The 27800-nt window shown below is 40.9% G+C and overlaps 1 protein-coding gene across 1 annotated transcript in view; it reads left to right on the forward strand.

The window, feature by feature from the left end:
• Positions 1-27800, forward strand: part of SNTG2 (syntrophin gamma 2) — a 690678-nt gene that overhangs the window by 485211 nt on the left and 177667 nt on the right. The window contains exon 12 of the mRNA XM_029596873.1: positions 21756-21872. Within this exon, the coding sequence (XP_029452733.1) occupies positions 21756-21872 (117 nt within the window). The remainder of the gene's footprint in view (positions 1-21755; positions 21873-27800) is intronic.

Below are 27800 nucleotides of genomic sequence, written 5' to 3' on the forward strand. Positions count from 1 at the left end.
TTTCATCATGTCACAGGGGCCGACCATTGGTACCTGTGACATAGTGAGGGCAAAGGCGATCGGCGCCATTTTGAGTACTGGCATCGGACGGCCGGCGTGCAGGAGGTTGCTCCCAGACCCCCGCTGGACTTTTGGCAAGTCTTGTGGGGGTCAGGAGGCCCCCCCAAGCTGGCCAAAAGTCCCTGGGGGTCCAACGGGGGTCCCGGCGCGACCTCCTGCTCTCCCGCTGTCCAATGCCACTACTCAAAATGGCGCCGATAGCCTTTGCCATACTATGTCACAGGGGCTACCGGTGCCATTGGTCAGCCCCTGTCACATAGTAGGAGCACAAGATGGCGCCAATGGCCATGTTGCAGGGGCTGACCAATGGCACCGGTAGCCCCTGTGACAAAGGCTATCAGTGCCATGATGAAACCGGTACCGAGGGTGTGAGTGCAGGGGATGGTTCTCGGACCCCCCGCTGGACCACCAGGGAATTTTGGTAAGTCTTGGGGGGGTTCAGGAGGGTGGGGGGTTTGTTTAAATTTTTATTTAGGTGGCCGTATAATTCGGCGAAAATTTGTGTATTCGTGGGGAATCGCGATACGTTTCGCTTCCCCACGAATACTACGAATAGTGCAATATACGTTGCGGATTGCCAATACGGCAAAAATGAATGCACACCATTACCTGCCATGCCTCTCCTTGTTTCAGCTGCTGGTGGTTTGGATTCCGCTGGCGACTCTGCTGGGCCGGTAGGTTAAGGTCCATCAATGGGCCCCACTGGATCTTTCTTTGTTTCTTTAGGCAGGTTGGGCTCCACTAGTGGCCCAACTGAACCTGTCTATGTTTCTTTGCCCACCGGTATGCTCTGCCGGTGGCCTTGCTCGTTTTTCATGTTTTTTTGGACACTTACTGCAGCAGAATAGGGATATTTTGAAAGGCTCTTGCTGCTACCCCAAAATTTTGCCACTTGAGGTGACTGCCTCACCTTGCTTAATGACAGAACTACTTTGGATAGGTAGGGACCTTCATTTTCAGCTTTTCTGTTTTTCTGGAAATATATTAGTATTTATTGCTACAAGAACAAACATGGGAAAAATCTGTGGAAGAAAATGATTCATCACTTTTTCAGGTAAATATAATTTTTGTTTTTATTGTAATAAAATTAAACACCAATACATTTCTAGGATAAATAGAATAAAACTAAAATAATAGTCTCAAAAAATGGGACATTGCTTCCTATCACATGACTTTTTCCTGAAGAGTCTCTCATGAGAAACTTTGTCAAATGTCTTCAAAAATCCAAATATATTAAGTCAACTGGTTCACCTTTCTTTACTTTCTTTTTATTTGAATTTAAATATATACAACAAATATAAACTTGTACTCAAATGTATATACAGAACTAAGCATAATCATAAAAGGAAATAAAAATAAAACCAGGGGAAAAAATCATAGTATCTACTTGCAGAGTCCTTCCAATACTATAAAAAAGGGAGGAGAACCTAGGAAAAGCCTTGAAGGACATATTAAATCAAAGAAAAAAAATATATGAAAAGAAGACACCCCAATTGACTCACCTTTATCTATGTATTTTTATGCCTTCAAAAAAATCTTATAGATTGGTAAGTCAAGACTTCCTTTTGCTAAAACCATGGCAGCTCTTTCCATTAAGCCATGTCTATCTATATAGTCAATAATTTGTTTTTAAGAATAGTTTCTACCATTATGGATATCAGGCTCAGCAGTTTATAATTTTCCAGATCAACTCTGGAACCTTTCTTAAAAATCAGCTTTACATTGGCCAACCTCAAGTCTTCAGGTACTGTGACTATTTTTAATGATAGGTTACAGATTACTAGTAAAAGTTTAACAGGCACATGTTTGACTTCGTTCAGAAATCTGGGGCGAATACAATCCAGTCCTGGTGTTTGTTACTCTCTATCAATTTGAGCTCTTATATCTTTCAGTTTCACAGTGATTTTTCTTTAGTTGTTCAGAATCATGACCATCAAAGAACTTTTCTGGTATTGGAATGACCCCCAATATCTGCCTCAAAGATCAAAGCAAATAATTCAATTTGTTTTTTCTGCTATTTCCTTGTCCTTCTTGAGCGACCCTTTGCCCTTTGATCATTTAGAGGTCCAGTTGACTCCCTCACAGGCTTTTTGCTTCAGATGTACTTGAAAATAGATTGTATTACTAGTGTTTTCTTCGATATGAAGCTTCTTTTCAAATTCTGTTTTTTTTTTGTTTGCCTTGTTACTGTTATACATCTAATTTGCCAATGTTTATGCTTTTTCCTTTTTTCCTCATTTTGCTCTGTTTTCAATTTTTTTGAGAGATGCCCTCTAACTGTCTCTGTTACCTCACTATTAAACCATGCTGGTAGTCCTTTGGTCTTCGTTTGACCTATTTTAGTTCATGAAATATATTTTCTCTGAGCTTCCAAGATGCAAATTTTAAATTTTATATATATATATATATACCTCATGCAAACTTAACCATGACAACCACTCCTTTTTGTTTCTTTTGTTCTAATTTACTCATTTTGTCTCCCTTTTTAAAGCTAAATGCTATCACAGTAGTTTTACTTAGTATCTGCTTCCAGTGATACTGTCTCATTTTATTGCATTATCATCACTATTCCCAAGTGGATTTACTTCCTTTTTCCCTTGCACAGGACCTGTGTTCCACTGAGAACTAGATCTAAAGTAGTTTCCCCTTTTATTGATTCCATGATCAGCTGTTCCATGAAACAATCATTTATAATATCTTGGTGTGAGAGTCTGTGGGCAGTTCTTGCCTCCCACCAGCAGAGGTCTTCAGTGGGCCTTAAAGAGGCACCTGGTCCTCCAAGCTTGGAGGTCCTGCTGATGGCCATGTTTGGTACTGCCTCACAGTTCTAAGCCAGCCTTACAGTGCCTTGCCTTAGCTTGGTCCAAGACCTGGCTGTGGTTGTGGCCTAATGTCTACTTTAGTCTTAGCCTTGGGGCCCTAATTTTAGTCCTATTAGTATTAATTTGTTTTGTCCTGTTCTTGTTTGATTCTGTTCTTGTCTTGCTTTTCCTGTACATTGTCTATTTTAGTAAGTACCTTTCTGTATCCTGTCTTGGTTCCACTGCTCAGTCCTGCTTTTGCGAGTGCTCTTTTGTCCAAGTCCCAAGGATGTGTATCTGCTCCTATCTAAGTCCTGCCAACCACAAGCACCTGAGAACTCAAATCTAGGGAAAGGTGGCGGGTACAGGCAGAAGATCCCAGATTCCTGTGATTCTCTAGCCAGTCTCACCAGCATCCAGCCCCTCTCCATTGCCAGGGGTCAGAACACCAGAAGTGTGCCATGACATGGAACTTTACCTCCCTAGGATGTCCTTGTGTGGACTTTATGAATTAATATTGCAATAATCAAATTCTCTTTTTATTACTGTGTTGCCAGTTGTATTAGCCTTTTTAATCTCTGTTAGCATTTTACAACTTGTTTACTCATCTTGGCCAGGAAGGCTTTAGGAGAGCCCACTACTTTACTCTTCCAGATAACACTTGATTCTAGAGGGCAGTTAGTTTCATGAAGAACTTTTAACCCACTTTATTCTGTCATCCTTGATATACAATGCCACCACTTCACCAGTTTGATCTGCCCTGTTGATATAACTTGTACCCTGGTATCACATTGATTATCCTTCTTCCACCAGGTCTCTGATGTCTATTTTGTGTAAATATATTCATTTAATGTCATACATTCTAATTCTACAATTATTTTTTCAGACTTCTGGCATTCACATACAGGCATTTTGAAGAATGTTTCAATTTTATATTCCTTTTTTCATTTATATTCACAACCTGCTTATTAGCAGATGAAATAAATGCTATTTATTTAAATCTAACTGGGCTGCTTCAAACCTTACCACAGGTTCTCTAATAGGATATTCTATCTTTGTTTTTTTAGCCAGTATCCTTTGAAGATAATTCTTTCAGATTCATGAGCTTCTAAGGGACTACTGGCTTTTCCCCATGATTTAGTTTAAAAGCTGTTAGCAGTGGCACTACCAGCTGAGTCCCAGCCTGAATAAAGTAGAGCCCATCCTGTCAGAGCAGGAAACCCCTCCCCCCCTTCCCCTGAATGTTCCCCAGTCCACATCAAATACAAAGCTCTCTTACCTGAATAATCATCTCATCCATACAGTGAGACTCCAGAGCTTAGTCAGCCTCTGAGGCCCTGTGTATGGAACCAGAACATTTATTAGAATGCAACCTTAAATGTTCTGGATTGCAATTTCCTACCTAAAAGCCAATATTTAGTCATCATAACATCTCTCCTGCACCTTCCTCTGACATTGGTAGCCATGTGTACCACAAGAGCCATCTCCTTCTCAGCAATTTCTAAAATCCTATATGATGCATATGGTCTGTAATCTTTATTCCAGGCAGACAAGTTACCAAGCAATCCTCATTCTGACATGATACCCAGCTATCTACATTCCTAATGATTGTAGTAGGTAATTCAACAGCAGTTCTAACCATTCCCTCCTAGGCACAAGTCCTTGGAGACTCATCCTTGAGCAAAAGGATAAAGCATTGACTTCAGGACAACTACAAGATTATGTCCTGCCATTCCAAGGTGATGATCTCCTTCCATGTGACTTTGCTCCTCAAAAAGCAGTATTGGGGTTACTAGACTGGAGTTGGAACTACTTTACTATTGTTGCGACCATCGGTCTATGACGGCTTCGCCCCACCTACCTCACTCTTCTTGCAGCTCCTCCTGCTCACCTCGGACTACTGGCTGGCGCGGCATCTGTCTGCCAACCTCTCCGGCATCCCGGTACCGGCTTTGGTGCTGCTTCCCGCCATGCTCCTCCAAGGTACCATAGGGTGTGCGTGCGCACGCTGTCCTCCTCTTTATTTCCTCGTTGGCGCGAACCTCAGGGGCATCCCCCTGAGATGACGTCACACTGCCCGGATATTTAAGCCTACAACGTTTGCTAGCTAATAAAGTTAGCAACCGGAATACTACGGATGGGATTCACTCTCCATACCGAAGCTACTCTGCCACTCCAGCATTATCTGGAACTCTTATTGCTAACGGGGTACCTGCTCCTCGGGGGCCTCTTCTGCTTCTTTCAGGTGCTATCAGGAAACCAGTACTCGCTCCTCGAGGGCCCATGTTCCCTGAGTCGCTGCCGGTTCTACAACCCTTTCTATTTGGAAGACTTCACTAACAGTTCCATCTGTGAGTACAGCTATCATCTCTCTCCACAGTACTGCTTCCCTGGAACCAGGTACTCGCTCCTCGAGGGCCTGCTCTCTGTTCCAATGCCAGACCTCTCGTCTAGTGGAATCACTGTGTGAGTACAATACCACTGAGTCTCTCTACTCTAAGGGATCAGGTACTCGCTCCTCGAGGGCCTGCTCTCCCTATCTCGGAGCTTCTCCTAGTCTACCTGGGACTCTATATGTTTCTCACTGTGTACTCATAACTCTCAGTCTCTTTCCACTATAGCACAGCCAAGCAGAGGATTTGCTGTTCCAGCATCATGTGGGATACTAGCCCAGCCGGGCTCAACATCTGCTACTCACTACTGCCACCTCTGGTGGTTTCCAAAACTGTTTAAATAAAGATTCAAATTTGTGTTTATGTGTCCAGCGTCTAGCCTGACACCATGGTCCCTCTCAGGACTGCCCCCCATGGGCGTGGTCAACTGCCACGGGGTCCAAGGATCCACCCAAACATCAATAACCATAACAACTATGTCCCTGCAGGTCTCCTTTAAATACCTCCCTGTCTGTATTTTTCAGATTTGCCATTCTGGATTCTAGAAATCTTACTTCTCTGACAGACAAGAACTCTTTGTCACAGATGTGAGCCCTTGGACTATGGTGTGGTTGACACAGTCTAGCAGGTGAACCTACTAGGCCCATGCCAAAAGCTGGTGGACTCACTCTTGTTAGGAATGGAGCTAGGGCTTCACTTACACCAGCCACATTCCCTGTAGGTTGAGCCTTTGAATTCTAGGTAGGGCGGGAGGAACCACTAGGCGAGCTATTCGTTTCCCCACTAAAATTAAATTAACTAAAACTCCCCACCCTCCTGACCCCCCAAAGAATTACCAAAACTCCCTGGTGGTCCAACAGGGGGGCCCAGGAGCCATCCTCTGCACTCATACCCTCGGTGCCGGTTTCAAAATGGCGCCGATAGCCTTTTACCTACTATGTCACAGGGGCTACCGGTGCCATTGGTCAGCCCCTGTCACATGGCCATCGGCGCCATCTTGTGCTCCTACCATGTGACAGGGGCTGACCAATGGCACCGGTAGCCCCTGTGACATAGTATGGGCAAAGGCTATCGGCGCCATTTTGATTACCGACAGCCGATGGTCTGAGTGCAGGAGGTCGCTCCCGGACCCCCGCTGGACCAACAGGTACTTTTGACAAGTCTTGGGGGACCCTCCTGACCCCCACAAAACTTGCCAAAAGTCCAGTGGAGGTCCGGGAGTGACCTCCTGCACTCCGGCCATCGAATGCCAGTACTCAAAATGGCACCGATCGCCTTTGCCCTCACTATGTCACAGGGGCAGACGGTGCCATTGGTCAACCTCTGTCACATGGTAGGAGCACAAGATGGCCATTTTTGTTTGGGGGGGCGGCTGCACAAAGTTCCATCCCACAGCCAAAGAGCTCAGTCACAGTGTGATCTCCCCCTCTCCTATCCTCCTGTCTGCCTCCAGGATGTATAAAAGAGCGTCACTGTAACCTACTGTTGCCATTTCTGCCACCATCATGACATGGAAAAAGCCCCGTGGAGAAGAGTTGTGAAAAAAGGGATAAAAGCACCCATTTTCTTCCAGCTAATAAAATTAAAATAAATACTTGTCTTATTGTTGCTGAGACCACGGGAGCTTGGGGAGCTCCTGGCAGCCAGAGAGAGCCAGAAGCACTGCAATTAGTTTTTTTTTTTTAATAGATAAATGCCACTCAGTGCGGCTGGTGCCACATTGCAGCAGCAGCATTGGGAATACTGCCTCTGCCAACTTAAACCCGTAGCCAGTGTCAGGGCTGAAATCAAAGCCTGTAATCAAAGCCTCAGCATGATTACAGTGCAGGTCAAGGGATTCTCACAGACTTGAGGCAGTGATGTTGGCAAGAGGCTGCCTACATAGTGCCTGTAGGAAAACTAAAGTTTAAAAGGTGATCAAAAGCATGTCAGAAGCTGGGGTTTGGTGGTGGTGGTCACCAGGTGAGATCATATAAATATGGATTTAACCCTTGGTTTGGGGAAAAATGTTTATTGTGTAAGTTAAGACTATAATTAGCAGTAAAAATTTTAAAATAGCTAATGTGGTCATGAAAAGACACATGACTACTGTTACATTTATTTAGAAGCTAACCTGAAAGTTTGATGTGATTTTGAACTGTGCAAGTGGAGTTTCTTCTTGGATTCATCTTCCTGCTCTCAGAGAGAGAGAGAGAGAGAAAAAAAAAAAGGCTCTGCGCCATCCCATAGACAATGTCATGCTAGCGCCATGGTAATCCTGATTCACCCCAGGGTTTATGCAAGGCAGTTTGGTGGTGATTAGGTCTGCATAATGACACCAAGCTGAGGCAAAGCACAGAAAGATTTATGAAGTTATTTGCCTTTAAAGAATGTTTTGAACGTACTTAAAATTCTTTTGAAAGCTGTGTTCCTTAGTCAAGGTGTTTTTAAAAGGTTTCTTGGTGGATAAGAAGGTTTGTTAAAGTTGATTTTATTTTTAATTTATATTCTGCTTTTTGCACTTTATAGTGAATTACATTCAGATACTGTAGGTATTTCCCTATCCCCAGAGGGCTTATAATCTAAATTTGTACCTGAGGCAATGGAGGGTAAAGTGACTTGCCAACGGTCATAAAGGAGTGACAGCAGGACTCAAAGCCTTGTCTCCTGGCTCATAGCCCACTGCTCAAACCACTAGGCTATTCCTCTTCTCCAAGATGAGAGCTAGTTCTTGAAGAGACTTCAGAGAAGTAAGGATCTCTTCTGAGGATTTTTTCAGAAAGCCCATGAAGTCTGAGGCAGAGAATGCACATGGAGACTGCCAAGAGAGCTGGCTGGAGTCTGAGGCAGGGAGAGCTGTGTGCCAGAGACTGAGGCAGTGCTGTGTGCTGGAAATCTGAGGCAGAGGCAGGAAGAGCTACTATGCTGGAAATCTGAAGCAGGGCTGTGTGTTGCAATCTGAAGCAGAGAAAGCTCATGCAGTCTGAAAGAGAGCTGTGTACTATAGGCTGCCTGCAGAGCTGGTGTGAAAGTGTGGTTATTTTAATTCTAATCCTTTACTAAGATAAGGCATTTGTTAAAATCAAGGCTAAATTTTTATTACTGCTCTGTGTTATTTTTGCTAGCTTTGATAGACAAGTGGATGTGAGAAAACTGAATGATGGATGGTCTGATTCTGAGCTAATTTAATTGAAATGTATACTACCTCAGAAAGAAAAATTTCCTTTAAGTCTTACATACTTCAGATTGTGTATACTTCACCTGTAGATAAAGATGTTACAGTGTTTAATCACAGAATCTGTAAATAAAAATACCTCTGTGTTGTTTCCTTAGAGGGAAAAAACAATCTTTGACATAACTTGTAAAATAGAAGTCCTACAACTTGCTCCTGTCTTTATTGGCAATAAGTATGGAAAGTGAGTGAGAGAGTGATTAAATATTTTCTTTACATACAGGCCGATACAGTAAAGCGCGGCCACAGTTACCCTGTTTTTAACCCGCTTTGTATGCACATTTTGGTCGCGTATGTCTAACCCGCGATTCAGTATCCTGTTTTACGCGTCTTTACCGCTTACTGAAATTGACGCGTATCCCTTTCCGCCCGCTGCATGTATATGATATGTTAATGATCAGATTAGCTATTCCCTCCGATACAGTAAAGTGTGCCCAGATTATCACCTTTTTAACCAGCTATTTTGCTGCGTCTTTAACCTGCAAATTTACCGCCTACCCTGACCCTGGCGTTAGTGTGGCGTTAGTGTGGTGAACTTAGCTGCCCAGTCCCAAACCAACCCAATCAACAGAAAAAAATGCTTCTCGCACAAGGGGGAAAAAAGTAACCCAACCTGGCACCACCGCGCTTAACCTCAGAGTACTTCGGTTCTGTAGGGAAGAATGGACACCGTTTCCGGGGGCTCCTCTGGCCTTCTTGGGGGTCTGGGCTCCTTGTCGCCGCTGACTTGCAGAGGGCACGAGCTCCTGTATCAGGCCCTATCCCTACACACCCTACGCCGTGACCTCGGACGTCCAGCCGGGTGGTCAGGTCACGGCGTGCGTTCATGCACCTTCCCGCTGCCTTGAGCGCCCAACTTGGACGTCCAGGTGGGCGCTCAAGGCAGCGGGAAGATGCATGAATGCACGCCGCGACCTGAGCGCCCGGCTGGACGTCCGAGGTCACGGCTTGTGTTCATGCACCTTCCCACTGCCTTGAGCGCCCAACTTGGACGTCCAGGCGGGCGCTCAAGGCAGCATGAACGCACGCCGCGCCCTGACCGGCTATGACAGCGGCAGCAAGCCCAGAAGCAACCGGTACAGCAGCATCGGCATGGGCTTCGACCAGCGGCATGTCGTTTCTCGCTTCAGCTACTTGGACTCGCGCTACGGGGCCCCGAGCGACCCTGAGGCTGATGGCACCGACCCGCCGCAGGCCAGTCCATGCTCCAGCCTGTGCGTTCAGTCCCTGGAACTGGAGAAGGAGCTGGGGCTGCACATAAAGAAAGAGTATTTTGGTGAGTAACTAGTGTGTGGTACTTGCTTCAATGCCGACAGACGTTCATGGGCCTTCCCCCTGCCTTGAGCGCCCAGGCTGGACGTCCAAGCTGCGACCTTGGACGTCCGGCTTGAACATCCAGCCGGGTGCTCAAGGCAGCGGGTCTGTAGGAGAACCATCCACTTTCCTGGTGGAATGACATTTCAAATGACAGGTACCAGCGCACCCAGGATACTGTATAGGCGCTGTGTACCGCTCTATACAGTAAAATGGATTGTGCATGCCTACTGCTTCATGGACGCACTTTGGACACCGCTTGCATTTGCGTCTCATTTGAATACTGTATCGAGCGGTATGTGAACCAAATTGTGCGCGCGGTAAACGAGGATGCGCCCGGCACTGTCACACTCTTTCTTACACATCCTTACTGTATCGGCCTGTTTGTGAGTTCTTTCAAAGCAAGCATCCTTAGATAGGGTTCAAATTATTTTTTTTGATTTCTATTAGCAAGAACGCCAGTGTCTTTTATACATAGACATGCTAGCAACTTTATAGACTGAGGAAGATTGGCGGTGTGAGGCAGTCAGTCTTTATTATTGATTTTGTTTGAGATAGCAAAGTCAGTGAACCACTTTATCCTGTTGTGCTTCACGGCTGCATTCGTGCCGCGACCGGGCCTGCTCATCTGGTGTGCCCATCTACCAGTTCCTCACTCACAGTCTCCACTAGTACTGCTCGTCCATGGCACCCCAGGCGTCTCCAGGCCCATCTGGGCCTTCTTCCTCACAGTGCTCCTCGCGTCGGGGTTCGGCGTCCTCCACGGTGTCAGCCCTGTTCCCTAGCGTGCACGTAGAACTCTCGGATGTTTAAAGGGCCAAGTGCGGGAAACCCGTCCGCAGCGCAACCCGATGATGTCACCTGAGCCCTGTATATAAGCAGGGCTCAGACTACTGCTCTTTGCCTTGGCAATTGGGTCAACACCGTTGGTGTAGTGAGTTTGCCTTCGTGTTCTAGTGTCTCCTGTTCTAGCGTCTCCAGTTCCAGCATTTCCTTGTTCCTGTGACCTTCCCAGGTAGTACCTATCTGGACTGACTTCTTGGTACTGACCTCTGCCTGCCTGACCATTCTCTTGCCTGCTGCCTGGAACTGACCACTGCCTGCCTGACCATTCTACTGTCTGCCACCTGGAACCGACCCTCGTTTGCCTTGACTATGCTCGGATTGATTCTGGTACCGAGCCCCATTTTGGCTGACCTCTCTTGGACTGATGCTCTGACCCTTGTGCTTCACTCGGTCACTCTCTTCTGGCCCCCGGTGACCATTGGGCCAACATACTTGGATACCAACCACGACTTCCACTTGCTAGACCTGCAGGCGCTGCCTGTCTCATCCGGAGGACCTCCCTGAACTGTTGCCTTCCTGAGGTCTCCAGAGCTTCCGGTTCAGGTGTACCGTGCCCACTCTGCATTAGCTACACACCCTTGGTTGTGGTGGGCATACCTCTTTGGGAGACCACTGGAGGCCCACCTAAGTCCAGGTGGTCCGGGTACCCAAGGGCTCAACCTGCGGAAACCCCAGACTGTTATTGGTGAAGCTCCAGCTAGCCTCTGTCTCCTTGTGTGCTCTACCTCCTGGTGGCAGGCGCTCTCTGGGTCCGACCAGAGGGCCATATCAATCCTGCACCAGGCCAAGGGTCTACCTCCAGCGCAACAATCCTGAGATTTTGTGGTCAAGAGGGGTAGATCAAGTCCAGTCTGAGCCATCAAGCAGCATGAACTATTCCTCGATCACAAGCCACCAAAGTTTCACATCATTCCTGGGTCAGTGCTCTCTACCCAGTATTTATAAGGTGCTCTCTAAAAAATTATTAGACAGCAATCAAAGATAAGTACGCAACAGTGAACTGTGACACAATTTTGCTAAACTGCGCTATTGCAACTCACGTGGACATACAAGAGGTCAAAGTCATTGAGTTAAAACAGGTTAAAGATAAAAATTGTTAATACTTACCTGGAGAATTCCAGAATTGCCTAAAGAGCTTGAAATATGTTAACACAAAGAATCAAATTTATTGAATTAATGTTGAAATTTAACATTTGTCCTCACTAAGAAGTAATCTTTGTACAGGAAACAGTTTCTATTCCAAACTGTTAAAAATTAGAGTGAGTCTCATATGAAAAATATTTTTTCTTTGTGCACTAGAAATAAATTATTTCTCATTGAAATTATTGAATTTTTGAAAGTTTTGTTTGTTCAATAATTACTTCTCATTGACATTTTTGACATTATTGAAAGGTTTGTTTGTCCAATAATTACACTTGTTTCTAGAGGTAAAGAACCTGAAAAACTATCCATTTGCCAGCACAATAAAGTCCTTTAATTTAATTATAAAAGTGCTTCTGAAATCATTTTTCTATTTTGATTTATTTTCTGGTGAAGACACTCTGGGTGTGCAAACTATCCCCATGCCATCTTTAAACATGGAAACCCCAATAGCCTTACCATCTGGCTACCCACGTGACTGGGCCTGAGATAGTTTGGTGCTTAAGGATGTTTACAAAGGCTTAAAGTTTAAAACGTGTATGCACCATTAGACTAAATTAATTTCAGTTCTTGACTTGGCAAATTATATGAAATAACTGGGTGGTATCTGTTGTAGTCTCAACTGGAAAATGTTTGTTTCCTTATATATTTTATGACCATTTAAATTTACAGCATTTTCTATAATTTTAAGAGAGATCTGGGGCTGGTTTAAGAAGAGATTTCTATTATATTTTGCTATTAAAATGCAAATACATATGGACATAAATGAATGAATGGATAACTTCCAGAGGATCTGAATTTGCGAAGTAACATCATGCAGATGTATTTAACATGACCTTGCTATAAAAATGCACATAGCTTTTGCTGTTTTTTAGGGATGTACAGAGTCAAAATATTTGTTTTGGCTCTCTCATTCATTTTGTAGGACATATTCATTGGCTTGGTTTGTTTTAAACAATTTTTTTCTTTTGTTTTATTCATTCATTTGTTGACTGTTATAGTCAATGGGGGAAGCAATGCAGGCTGGTTTGAGCTTCAAAATTAGGATTTTTTAATCATTTCTAACAAAACTGGTGGGTAGACATCATCAGAAGGGTGAAGGCATACCAAAAATGCATCAAGTCTATGCCAATATGGCACCAAAATAGGTATGAGGAGACCAAAGACTTGCAATGAGGCAAAATGGTACCAGCAGAGGCAGGAATTCTCCAAGGCACCATCAGAAGTGCAAAACAGCAGTAAGATTGTCAAGATCATTCCAAGGCAGCAAAATAGGGCAAAACTGAACCAAGTGTGGCATAGACAGTTCAAGGCATCATGAAGGGGGAAGAAAACACCAAAAGAGGCAGAAACTTCTCCAACAGCAGTAATAGAGGGTAAAATCAAGTGAAAGATTGGCAAGAAGTCACCAGAACCTCATGAGAGGCACAAAGCTGTCACCCAGCGGCAAGAATGCCACAAGGCTCCAAATAAGAGGTAAAGGGCACCAACCAAATACATAGAATGCACTAGGCAGTGAGAAGCCAGAGGAAATCCCTGGAGGAAGCCTGATGTCATGATGAATGAGTTTGATTGGTCAACATTACTGTAATTTTTGCCTTTGTTATTTAGCTACATATGGTAGCATCAGATGTGTTTGAAATATAAGAGATTTTTTTATGTCATTATGATTGGAGAGTTTCACTTCAACTTTGATTTGATTGGTTTAAAAGGTATTTCAAATCTGATTGATCTGTTCCAAGTTACATGGGTGTGTTATAAGAAATGGACGCCATGTAAATCTTTATTCAGTGTATGAACTGTGGAGAGACTAATGCTGTATGAAGCAGTGGAGATCCAGTATTCACTGGCATAACATAAGTGAAGCAATATCCCATGACAAAAGACATTCTCTGAAACATGGTCTCATTGGGAGGGCAGTAAGACAGTGCAGAATTTGTTATTTTGTAGTGTCATGGATTGATAACATATAACTGTGTTGATCGTATCACTTGAAGACTTATAATAACAACATACATAAGGAATCATTTTATTTTTTATGCAGCATACACTGTTTTGAAATTGCTCAAAACATTTTTCAAAAAAATATTAGATACTGGGAAGGAGGTTGGCGGTTAATGATTTATAGACAGCTCTGATCACCCATAGATTATCAGTATTAGCCCAATATGATACCACCAACTCCTTCTAATTTTTTTTTTTTTAAGATAATTGTATATTAGATTTTTTTTCAGATCAATAGATTGAATTTGGTCCATTTTTTATAGAGTTTATAGAGGGTGTTAGTTGTGGATTTAGCAATTTTGGGAGTTATACCTTCTAGAGGTGAATTTTTACTTAAGTGTACACACCATGACATTTTTGTACCTGCTGTCACAGAGGTTAGTTCAAGGAGTCTCTGCAACTTTTATTAAATCTGCTAAGGTACTGAAGTACTGGTGAGCTGGAGCTGGTACCAGCAGTGGGCAAGAGCAGGGTTTAAGCAGTACTGGTGACAAAATATTGATAGGTGAAATAAGCAGTGATTGCATTGATAATATTATGGAGGGAGGACTTGCAGAAGTGGAAATAAACATGATAGGTGATAGATGATCTTCCTCAGGAAGTTCTCTTCCTTATGCTGCTTCTTAAGATGGACTCACATCACTACTTGATTCATATAATGCACACTTTGCCACCATAATATTAATAGTTCAAAGGGTTTATGCCAGTGCTGCTACGAAAAGATTATACAACTAAAATTAAGTAACAAATTTACAGTTATACACTTTTCTGATGTATTATAAGAACTCTTTAGAAGCTTTGGTTTTCTATGGCAAGGTTTGGGGAATTTGTGAAATATTTATGACAAACTCAATTTTTATAACTCGAAACTACTGGTCTTAATTGAAATGTATTCCTAATTTTTATCAAATTTATAATAATTGCTTATTCACTGTCCTGATTTAAGAATAGACAGCTAGAATGATGTAGAGAGACATGTTCTATGGACAACACTGCTTTACTAGCATTCATGTTTGTTAACACTGTCCCCATCACAACCAACAAGTGTGCACAGTATTTCAATTCACAAGAACAGGAATAGGCAACTCCTATACTTGAGTGCCACATGCCATTTGGGTTTTCAAGATAGCCACACTGAATACGCCTGAGGTGCATTTGCATACACTGCCTCCACTGCATGCAAATGTATCTCATGCATATACATTGCAGATTTCTTGAAAATCTGACTGACCTGCAGCACTCAAAGATAGGCGTTGCCCACTCTTTCACTAGAAGCTTATGTAGCTACCTATAGCAGCAAAATTAAAGTTCATGTGTAAATTGTACATATGCTCACAATTATGACATTTTCCCTCTATTTTCAATTCATTTTGTTTAAAATTATAGGAGTGGGTGATGCAGATTCCAGGGTAGCCTCTGCTGTTTCTCCCCTCCTGATAAAACCTGCCATGATAAATATGGACTCTTTATGGAGTGCATTAACATCTCTTGAATCTGCCATTTCTACTTTGACTAAGATTGCCTAGGACACATATCATCGTGTTCTCACAATGGAAAGCACAGTTTTATCTACAAAGCTAGAACAATTGGGATCTCATGTTACAACATTAGAAACTTTCCAACATAAGTTTGTTCAATCGGAGTTGTACTTTCCAAAAAATTGGAAAATATTGAGAATTCTTTGAAATCTTTAAATTTATGGGTTTTTAATTTCCCTTATGTAAAGCTGATTTCACATTATGAGATGTTTAAGTCTTATCTTAACATGAATTCAAAGACTTGAGGAAAACTGCAAACTAGCAGATTTTATGTTTACCAATGCTTATTGTAAAATACTTAAAAAAAAAACCCCCAACAGAGAGTGGTATCAGAATAGGTAGTGCTTCCAATCTCATGGGCTCTTGCCCTTACAGGGCTGCAGCCCCTCTCCTGTATGAGCACTGTTTGATCACGTCACTTACCATTTCCCATATGGTGTTTTTTATTTTGTTATTTTTTATAGTTGCATTTTTTCACTTTAATTCTGTTTTACTGTGCAAAAACCTCCCATTTAAAATTCCCCGTTTAAAACGCACACCTCACCTTCCCATTTAAACCGTATATTAACTTATCTCTTATAATGTGATAACCTCTCTTATTTTTACTTAATCTTATCTCTTATGTCAAATCACAATCGCTTTTCACGTTTATATTTTCTGGTTCGCCCGCCCGACATTGACAATGTTTTGGCGCTCTCCTTGCGCCTGCTTCAGGGGCACTCAACTACTCTCCTACAAAGAAAAAACAATTTTAATGATCCTTTTCTTAATTCAATTTAATTTTTAATGTGACTAACACAACGGGACATACGATTTAGCTCAGCACGACTTCTGCCGACTTCTTCCTGCATTCAAATATGGCGCTCAAACGCTATCTTTCTCCTTTTACCGGAAGTCTGCAGTTTTGTAGCCATGTCATGAATAATGATCTGTCCTATCAGCTTCTTTCTACAGGTATACCGACCAGTCTACTTCCTTGTTAAGCCCTGCTGGGGCTACCGTATTCAGCTTAAAAATCCACCTCTGCGTTGAAGCAGACAAAGATTTAAATCCCCTCCTCGCTCATTTCGCTCCACGCTTTCTAAAACTGTGCACCGTAAACTGTCAAAATTATGAGATTTGTCTATGCAGTTTTGTACTAACGGGGCTTCCAATTTGTTGCGTTTCAATGCACTTTTATGCTCTATTAAACGAGTCTTTAGTAGTCTTGTTAAATTTCATTTAACTTAAATTTCATTTAAGTCTTATCTTATACATATTTTGAAAATGTCTACCAAAGCTTTGCCAGTAACTTCCAATATTTTTTATCTTCCCTTTAAAGAGAACGATGTACCTGAAAATCAGCCATTGAATACATCATTGAATCTGATGGATATTCTTGAATTGTCCATAGAGACTTCAATATTAAAAAGGGCAACCCTTCTAGATTATTTTGCCTTTCCATCTGATAGAAACCTAGTATTACTGCTTTTTATGCATAACCGTTTACTGTTACTTCATGACTATAAAATATGGATGTATCCAGATATATCTAGAGTGTTTCAAGATCGAAGGAAGACATTCCTTACTATGCATCCAGAGGTACTATGAGGAGGGGCTAAGTTTATTTTGAGATATCCCTGTAAGTGTACAGTGAAATATTTAAATTCTAATTATGTATTTTATGAACCATCTCAACTCTGAGTATTTCTGGACTCTCATGCCCAAGGATCTCCTATATTAGGTTTGGGTGAAGAGATCATTCTTCTGTGGATCTCTACATTTCCTTTTATGGAAGAAGTTTCTTTTCCTATATATCGCTCTTTATATATTTGCCCCCCTTATCATCTAATTATGAGAATAAACTGTGAATTTGCTTATTGTCTGTATTTGTTTAGATGACTGCATAATTCATCTCTATTTCCCAACATTTGAAAATGCATAAAAATAAAATTACAAAAAAAAGAATAGGGCAGAGATCTAGAGGTGTGGTCTTTGTTTTGGGGATTGGAATGTGGAGGGACTCTGAAGTTTTCTTTTATTGGAAAAAATTAAAGCAGATAGGGGGTTTGGGGTTATCTTTCCTTTGGGAGGAATTGGAATAGGAGGGAGTTCAGGAGGATGGTCTTTCATCCAGGGGAGACTGGAACAAGTGGGTCTATGGGTTAGTCTCTGTTTTTGGATGGGGGATGAAAATGGAGAGGGAGTCCATGGGAATCAGAATGGGAAAAGGGAGGTTACTGTATGTATGGGGAAGAACCAGGAACTAACTTTCACATGATAACAATGCACTTTAAAATTTCATTCCTGATATTTAGTTATTTATCTACTTATTTATTTATTTATTTATTTATTTAAAGTCTTTTCTATACCGTCGCTAAGATATATACCATTGCAATGGTTTACATGTAGGCACATAAGTAATGTTGGAATAAGCGTACTATAGTACATTCTAACAGGTGCCATTAAGTTTCGGTTACATTAAATCATCATAATACGCATACATGTTTAGTGATGTAGGTTCTGGCCAGGTGTACCTGGAAGGTACTTTTACAGGTAAAAAATCTAATTTCCTGTGTTTTATTATTACATTCATTGTGTGCTAAATTTGTTAAAATATTATAATGCACATTTTTTAGAATAGTGCTGTGTGCCGGTGCTCTTCTGTTTATTCCAGTATATTTTCTATTCTCCGGTCGCTTTATAAAAGGCTTGTTTAAAAAGCCATGTCTTTAGACTTCTCTTGAATATTTTGGGGTCTCTCTGTAATCTGGTCTCTAAAGGCATTGTGTTCCAGAGTGTGGGTCCTGCTAAAGATAATGCCCTTTCTCTTACCTTGGTTAGTCATGCTGTCTTGACTGAGGGAATGGTTAAGAGAGCTTTGTTTGCTGAATGAAGGTTCCTGTGTGGGACGTGTACCCATAGTGCAGTGTTTAGCCAGTCTGCTTTTTCATCAGGTATTAGTTTATGTATGGTACATAGTGCTTTGTATTTTATCATTTGTTCTATGGGTAGCCAGTGACGTTCGGCCAGAATTTCAGTTATATGGTCTCTTCTTCTTTTTCCAGTTAGTATTCTAGCTGCTGTGTTTTGTGGAATCTGAAGTGGTCTTATTGTTGTATTTGGGAGTCCTAGTAAAAGTGCATTACAGTAATCGGTACTGGCAAAAACTAGTGCCTGAAGCACTGTTCTGAAATCTGCAGGACTTAGTAGTAGTTTGTTTTCTGAGGATCATGAGTTTAGTGTAGCCTTCTTTTACTTTTAGTGATATGTGTTATTTTAGATTAATTTTGGGGTCCATTATTATTCCAAGATTCTGTACTTTTTTTGCTAGTTCTATTTTCTGGTTGTTTTTGAGTATTATTGGGGTTTGAATGATTTTGATATTTTTTCTTTCTAAGTGTAGAAATTCTGTTTTTTCAATGTTAATCATGAGTTCCATTCGGTTTAATAGTTGTTTTATGATGTCTAGGTACATGTTACCTAGGTTTAATGTTTTCTCTATTGTGTCGTCGATTGGTAGAATTAATTGAATATCATCTGCATAGATGTAATGCATGATTCCTAATCCTGCTAGTTGATGGCCTAATGGTTGCATGCATATATTAAAAAGGGTTGCGGACAAGGCTGATCCCTGCGGTACTCCTGTTTCAAGATTGAATTTGTCTGACAGTGTGCTGTTGATCTGAACTTGAAAGAACCTATTATTTAGATGTGAACTGAACCAGTTTATTGTTTCGTTGTGTAGTCCAATTTCTTCTAGTCTTTTTAGTAGAATTTTATGGTTTACTGTGTCAAAGGCTGCTGATAGGTCTAACATTATTAGAATGTATTGTTTTCCACTGTCAAAACCTCTTAGGATGTTGTCTGTAAGTGAGAGGAGTAGTGTCTCGCTACTGTAGTGTTTGCGAAATCCATGTTGTGATGGATATAGTATGTTATTGTTATTAAGGTGTTTCGCTAGTTGTTTCTGTACAATTTTTTCTATTAATTTGGGGGGTCACTGTTTTTTTTTCTTTATGATTGGTTTTATAATTTCTCCTTTTAGTATATCTGGAATTGTTCCTTCCTTTAGGGATAGGTTTATAATCTTAGCTAAGGTTGGGGAGACTGTGTTGGCTGCTTTTTTTATGTCAAATGTTGGTATTGTATCAATTTTGTGTTGAGCTGGGTTTAGATTTTTTAGTATGGATTCTACTTCTATCGCTGATATTGCAATGAATGAAGACCATTGAGTAACGTCTCTTGTTTGCAATTTAATTTCTTTTTGGTATTGTTTGGATCTTAAGTTTGTAATTTTGTCACTGAAGAATTTAGCTATTTTGTTGCATTTTGATTCTGGTAGACTTTGGGGTGATTCTTGTTTGTCATTGGTGAGAATTGCTACTATGGAGAATAAGGTTCTTGGGTTGTTAGCAAACTTTTCAATTTTGTTGCTGTAGTATTCTTTTTTAACGGTCAGGATTAAATGTTTGTAAAAGGCAAGATGTTTTCTGAATTTGGTTAGGGTTTCGGTTGTTTTGAGCTTTCTCCATTTTTTCTCTATTTTCCTGAGACAGGGCCTTACCAAATTGCATGGCAATTACTAATAAGGCAAAGACTCCAAGAGCAATTCAAAGAATGAGATTTAATCAATTCAGTGAGTGAGACTTAAGGCCAAAGCATGAGATTTTTCAGGTGGTGTTTCTGAGGTATGAATCTGGAAAGATTTGAGTGTTGCATTGCTTTGCAAATGAAAAGAACAACATAAAATATTTAGCTATATTTACTTTTATTTAAAACTAGCTAAAAGTGTCCGGTGTTATTCAAGTAGTCTGTCTATAACAGCCGGTATGTGTATGTGTTCCTGTGTGTGTGTGCACACCTGTGTGTGTGTGAGGGCCTGTTCCTGTGTGTGTTTGAGGTCTGTGTATAGTATCTGCCACTGTGTGGATGTGTGAGGAGAGCCTGCATGTGTCTGCCTGTCCCTGTGTGTGTTTGCCTGTATGTATCTGTGTGTGTGTGTCTGTGAGTATACTTGTTCCTGCATGCGGGTGCCTATGCCTACCTGTGTATGCACCTCTGTGTGTGGGTACCTCTGTGTGTGTGTGTGTGTGTGTATGTTTCTGTTTGGCAGGCCTGTGTATGGGTACCTGTGCCTGCCTTTTTGTGTGTCTCTGCCTGTGTTTGTGACTGTGCGTGTGTGTGTAAACCTGAGTACATGTGCACTTGTGTGAGCTTATGCATGCTTATGTGAGCATGTGTGTGTTTGTGCACGCTTCCTTACACCTAGTGTATATGCCTATGAGTGTGTGCCTATGCCTGCCTGACCCTGTGTGTGGCAGTGTGAGAGACAAGGCTTTGCAGAAATAGTATATTAGCTAAACTTATCTGGCATTACTCGGGTTGTCTGGTCAATAACAGCCTATATGTGTATGCGCCTGTGTGTGGGTTCCTGTGCCTACGCATATGCATGTGCCTGTGTACATGCATGTGTGCGCCTATATGTCTGTGTCTGTACATATGTGCCTATGTGTGTGCATGCATACATGTGCCTGTGTGCCAATGTGTGTGTGTGTGGCTCTCCATATGAAACAGATTCTTTGCACTATGCAACTTTTTGTTCCTGGTGCCACCTGGTGGCCAAACACAGACATGACAACATGACGACTAACCAACACAACACAAGCAGTATATTATACACACACGCACACGCACACACACACACACGTATACAGGACTGCCACTGGACAAAACTGTGCCCTGGATAAGAGTTGCTTTTGCCCCTCCCCCCCCCCCCATCTTTCCTTTCAGGCTTACAGACTGACTCAAAAAGTTGGCATGTTGCTTCCCTAGCTTGGTGTCCTGGGTGGCATGCTTCTTGTCCACCCCTTTCAATAGTCCTGGAAACACATAAAGAAAAAAAAACACATAAAGAAAAAAAAACACATAAAGAAAAAAAAAAGCATGGCAAAGAACATCTGGTACAGGCAGACTAATATAATGTTGGACCTGTGTGTCATCAGAAGACAAGAGAATTTTATTAACTAAGCTTTCTTCATGTAGAAAGAGAATAGAAAAAATGCCTTACTAAATGAGACCTTGAATTATGTTATACACAGAAAGCATGTAACAAAATAAAAGAGAGCCCAGAACAGATTTCCTAAACTCCCACAGGAGACCCAGAGGTGCTAGAAATTTGATCTTTTTGAATCAGTATAATACATTCTATGTCATTAAATCTGATTTAATTAACACAACAATGAATATAAAATGCATTTGAATACATTCTTTACAGAATTTATCAAAGATATATTAAGCTGTATTAATACACTTAACAGAACGGATGGGGTAACTTGCATGACACGCAGTTTCTTCCACAAGCAAATTTCTGGGCAGACTGGATGGACCATTTGGTCTTTTATGACCATCATTATTATGTTACTATGCTACTATGTTAGATTCATTTTTTAATATTCTTTTTCTGCAGGTTATACATATGGGGTGGGTGAGTGAAAAGCTCCAAGGATATGACACTTCTCAGCTCTACAAATACAAGTTCCTCGCACTGAAGGGTTCTTCTTTCTACATTTTCAACACACCACCAGTAAGAAATTAAATTAATTGATGTGATATTGGTGAATTTAGTTTTGTCAGAGAATGAATTTCATTCAGATTTAAGAAACAGTGACCAACAGAGACACAAACCTCAAAGGGAATAATTTAAACTCACTGGATTCACAGCTCCATGAGGAAAGGAGTTATGCATTGAAAAAATGCCAGATGGTTTATTCCAATTGTCCTGTTCTAGTAAATAAATCTATGCTACATGAAAGTAATATGTCAACACATTGAGTTTGAACTGAAAACAATGTGTTCATGTGATTTATGGCTCCAAATTAGCAAATCTAATTAGCTGACTAGGATTTTTAAATATATATAAAGCACCCTGTGTATAGGGATTTATGTTTTTGTTGGGCCATTAATTTTTTAAATCCTGAGAAAACTCATTGTGTTTGCTAATTTTTCTGTCACCTATACTACTGAAAGTTATTTTTCTAAAACCAAAAATGTATGTGCAGCTGGAGACAGATGTAAATAAAAACGGAATGAAGTCAAATGGATTTGACTGTGAAACATTTCAAGCAAAAGGTTGATTTAGCACATGTTTGAAACTTGAGCAATATCACCAGTTGTCAAGGCCTCAACCTTAGTTAATAATCATTCATATGGTTTTCATTAGTTCTAGTTACATCACAGTTTAAAAAAATAACAAACTGACAAACAACTATATTCATTCATAGTAACATGGGATGGCAGAAAAAGGCAAACTGGTCCTGTTGGTCTACCCAGTTCTTCCAGTCTACATTGCAAGGCTATATCCGATCTGCTAGCTGTCGAAGCATGATTGATTGAAAGATATTACCCCTCATCCATGTCACTTTTTGTTTGCTTACTCATTGTTTCTCTACCATCCTACATAGATGACCTTACATGATCTCATGGTTAATCCAACACCTAGCTGCCTTCATGCCTTACTACCAATCTTTGTAACTAGTGACAATTGCTAAAACATCAGTAAGTCCTAGGTCCTCATGGCCCTAATAGACAGCACCTACACATCATTAACTTACCAGCACCAATTGGTTGGCCTCTGCAGTGCTACTGTAGTGATTCTGCCTTCTCGACAGCCTCTTACCTTCTCTCTGCCTACCCCGTGGCCTGGAGGCTGCAATCCCTGGTCTTTCTTGCGGCTAGAGCCGCTCCTCAGTCTGCCCCCTGCGGCTTGAGAGCTGCTGACAATGCTGGGCCTGTTCCTCGCCCGGCCCTGCTCTTCCACATTAGCAGCAATATGGCCGCTGGCCATGGTCCTGCACAACTTCCTGCTTCCTGTTCCTAAGGCGCAGGCCAAGTCTCTTCACTAGATTTAAAGGGCCCACAGCCGGATATGCCCTGGGCCCCACCTGATGACTGTTTCTTGTCTCAGCCCTATAAAAGTGCTTCTCCAACACTTCTGCCTTGCCTTGCATTGGAGATACTTGCTCCTGGAAGCCTCATTTACTAAGGATTTTTTTCCCATAGACACAGAGAGGTCAATATTCATACTAAACATTTAAATGGCTAACTTGGAGTTAGATAGATAACTTGGATAAACTGGAGTTAGATGGAAAACTTGTGAGTTATCCATCTAAATGCGTTTGAACATTGAACTCAGAATAGGTGAAGGCTTAGTAAATCAGGCCTATATATAGCCAATTAGATTAGGATCCTGGATAACATTAACACTGAAATTCAAAGAATATAGCCAGATAAATGGTAAGCAGGAAGAAAAAAAAACATACAAGTGGGCTTGCCAATCCAGTCTCCAAAACCTTATCCATGTGAGTCAAAGGTTGTGCCTACCAAATTGATCCTTCCTTCCCTCAAGGTTTCCCAAAGAGTTTGTAAGAGTTAAAGTTTAATGTGGTACATTTCCACCACTCCCCTCATGTCCCCTTTCCCCCTCCCCCTTCCTTCGCCATCCCAGTCCTAACCCTACCACCCAACCTGCATCATGCAAAATCCTGTGCGCACCTGGAATCTCAATACAAATGTACGTGTACAGTTTTGGAGAGTGCCGGATGGGGCAAGAGGATTAGATTTGGGGTGGCAGGGAGAAAGGGGCAAAAGGTGGAGGCCAGAGGTATTTTTTTTTTCACCAAACCAGAGCGAGATATGGGGAAAGGGCAGTGGTCCACTGCACTCAAATTTTTGCAAAGTCTTTGGAGGCCTTGGAGTAAAGAGGGAATGAGCTGGGCAGCTCCAACATTTGGCTTACTCAAGTAGGGGATCAGGCCAGTTGGCCCTCATGAATGTTTTTTTTTTCTTCCTGCTCACTAGTTAAATATCCATATTCTTATATATAACTGGTTAAGGTTAGTTATCCTGTAACATGTTTCTGGATAACTTTATTTGGTCACATCTAGAGTTAACCAGATAAGTTATTCAAGATAGCACAACTCCATCCTGGAAAGCCAGCAAATGTTTCCTACTTATACACTTTACTATATTCAAATGTAGCATTTATGTAGATAAATGCCTTTGAACATCAAACTTTATACTTTTTCGTGCTTCCAATAAAATGTAATGTTCATGCTAACAGAAAAGGTATTATTACTTCTATGATCTCAATCACAAAGTTGAGCGTTATGTATTTCAAGGATGCACCATTTTCAAATTAAAAGACCTATTACAAGGTATACTGGGACCGAACAAATTTATCTTATGTCTTATGTCCATAAAGAACCAGTACAGAGTACTCAGGTATCTATAAAAAAAAGTGCTACTTATCTCAAGTCCAAAGGGAAGACCATTCTTAACGGTACACGATTCTGAGAAAAATGTTCCACAGGGATTCTAAAGTCTCTTAAATGCAGCCAGTTGGAGTATTGTACTGTTTCTAAAGCCAAACCTGGCACTGCAAGTTTTGAAAAGGCCAATGTTCTTCAGGGTAAACTTCAGAGTATGACAGCTAGACTTCCCCAGGATGAGGGGCTGTGCTTTGAATAAAAGTTTAGCTGTCATACTCTGAAGTTTACCCCTGAAAATGACTGGATTTTTCAAAATGCTGCAGCGTCAGGTTTGGCATTGCAACTCGAGAAGGTCATAGTTTCTGATGGGGCTGGAGTCTCCTGCCTGGTTGTGATCCCTGGCTGAGTGAAGAAGATCTGGGGTTTTGTTTGGGAGCATGCATATCAGTGATGTAATCCGAGTTGGAGTCACAGCAGAAAGAGCTGAATGTGCTGCTGGGAATATGCAGTGTTCTCTCATTCCCAGTCCAAATTCATTGCCTAAGAAAACTCGAACCAAGATGGAGTCTAGTCAGTAAGGATATCTCTTCTTCTTTAGTAAGTATAGACAAGCTGCTGCTGGTTCTTTTTCTCAGCTTTGCTCCTTCAAGCATCTTTCAAGTTTCATGAGCAGGAAGAAAGAATTGATTCTCACTCTACCCAGTTAACTACTGAATCCTTACAAAATACTAAGGTGGCTTTGATTAAGGAGAATGCATATTTAAATGGTAGAGTTGAAGTTCTTGAAAACTATGCAAGATATAGGATTGTTAAATTTTGCTATGTACATATCTTAAAGGCAACACTGTTTTTTTTTTATTGTGTTCACCACCTACATTATCAAATTTATGGACCATATCCAAATCCATTAGTAAGCAAAGAGTGCCAGCATGATTGAAATCCTTGGTGAATTTGTTTTAGCAAGTCTGTAAACATTATAGTGTGGGCCAAGCATGTCCCTGGGCTGCATAATTACATAGCTGACACACTGTCTTAGACTTACAATCGCCTCTTGGACCATCCTCCAGTGATCATTGGATCCAATGACAAGAGTGTCCTTCTAAAGAGATTTAAAAATAATTACATCATTTTTATTGTGGAAAGGTTGGGCCACTTGACCCATATCACTACAGCTAGAGGGTGACTGCATTCTAGCAGCTTCTGGGATGGTTACAATGCACCTAACTAGGCTTTCCTTTTCAAAGCTCAAGGTATCATTGATCTTTGGACAGCTTTATGAACAGGTGCATTATGGAAGGCTGAAAAAGAGCTTGCTGTCCATCAGATGATGGGTGTTGAATGGTGATACATTAGTTTACAACAGTTATCTCAAGACCTAACAAACAAGGGACAGCTTCATTAAGGCATGCACGCGCGCATGTTATAACATCGGGCATCCACGTGTATGTGCTGGGTAGTGCGCACATGTGCGCCCACACGTACATTTGAAAATCTACCCCATATTGTGGCAAGTCCCCTTGAATGTGTTATCAGTATATAGTAATAGTAAAGCACATGCTTTCACAGATAAAACTTGACTTTAGCAATTCTGGCACACATTGTTTTAGGGCTGGAGCTGCAATCAGCAATGCCCTATCTGAAAAATCCATCAATGCCTTTAAAATAATTGACAAATTATATATACTAGCAGGAAGCAAGTACTTCTGAACTCTGCTCTGATTCAATACTAAACAACCCCTTTTTCTCACAGATGACATTTACATGTGACGCCGCATGTACACGCACACTCTGATATTTCCAAAATAGCCTACATGGTGCATGCACTGCTTATATGAGTATATGCTGATTTTGCATGCATATCCAGCATGTAGCTCTTTGAAAATTGACCCCATAATGAATAAATACAATGTACAATGAAGAAGATTTGAAATTTATACCTGTGTTATATGAATAGTTAAGGCTTATAAAAATAGTGTTAGCATTTTTACTACTGTATGGTCTCTATACCCACATGAAAGAGAAATAAAGTCATCAGTTTAGTTATCTATCAATGTACAATGTGTGTGTGGTGTAAATTTCACAAAATAACATTTTGATTAATGGCAGCTGCCAGCTTTATTTCTTATTGAAGCATTTAATGATTTTCCTTTCACTTATGTAGCTTAATCAAATAGGCAGCTTGATAATGATTGATTGTTTTGAAAGGGCTTATAACATGATAGACTGTGTAAAAGAAGATGGATGAGCTAACTTTATTCCTATGCTTTTGATGAAACTCTCACATAGTTGAATTTAAAAAATCATTTGAATAAAATTGAACCCTGCAGTAAATATGTAAATATCTTTTCATAAATCATATAACCCTTTCTCGGTACATAAATTCTAACTGAAACTTTTTGAAATGTAAAATGCTTTCAATTATTAGATCAAACAAACTATATTGTTTTATCATGTATGAAATAAGAGGTTGATTAATTAATTTTGTAGTCAGAAAGGAGGCTGAGCTGAATAGTTATTTGGGCAGGCTGACCAAAATATTTGCTTTTCAAAATTGATGAAAAGACTCTGTGGAAGTCTGAATGAGACAAATAGTTGAAAATGGGCATTTAATGAGACATTTGAGGCTTATCTTCTTCTGAACTGCAGAATGCATTAGTTGTCTGATTTTCCTGTGCATGAGATTCATTAGTCATTTCACATGCAAAATCACTCTGATAATGTTGGTCTCCTATTAGGGGTGTGCAATATTAGTTTAAAACAAATGTGTTTTGAACCAAAATTGCCCATTTTCATTTTGGTTTGCTTTGCCTGTAATGAATGCATGGTATCTCCCAAACCCCCCCCCAGATTTTCAAGTTATTCATTTGAGTAAATAGTGCATACTATTTGCAAATATCATGTGCTCTTTTTCAAAATAAAAATCTTGGAAACAAATTTTAAAAAGCACCCAAAATGAAATTTGGTCAAAAAATGGGTGAAAAGGAAAAAGAATGAACCAAAAACTTTCTCCCATACTGTATATCCCTATCTCTTACAGAGAAATTAGGGAAACTGCACTAAATAGCCTAGGCCATTTTATCAGAATAATTTAAGGACAATAAACCAAAAATGCCTGCTGACACATTTGGCTCCACACCATCCCATTAGCACACTCTGCAAAGCACATGTTCACCCAGTTCCATAACAAACAATGGTAAAAATACCAGTACTCACAATTGCAAAAACAATTATAATTGGAAAATAAA

This window comes from Rhinatrema bivittatum, chromosome 3 (genome assembly GCF_901001135.1).
Source record: "Rhinatrema bivittatum chromosome 3, aRhiBiv1.1, whole genome shotgun sequence".
Lineage (NCBI taxonomy): Eukaryota > Metazoa > Chordata > Amphibia > Gymnophiona > Rhinatrematidae > Rhinatrema > Rhinatrema bivittatum.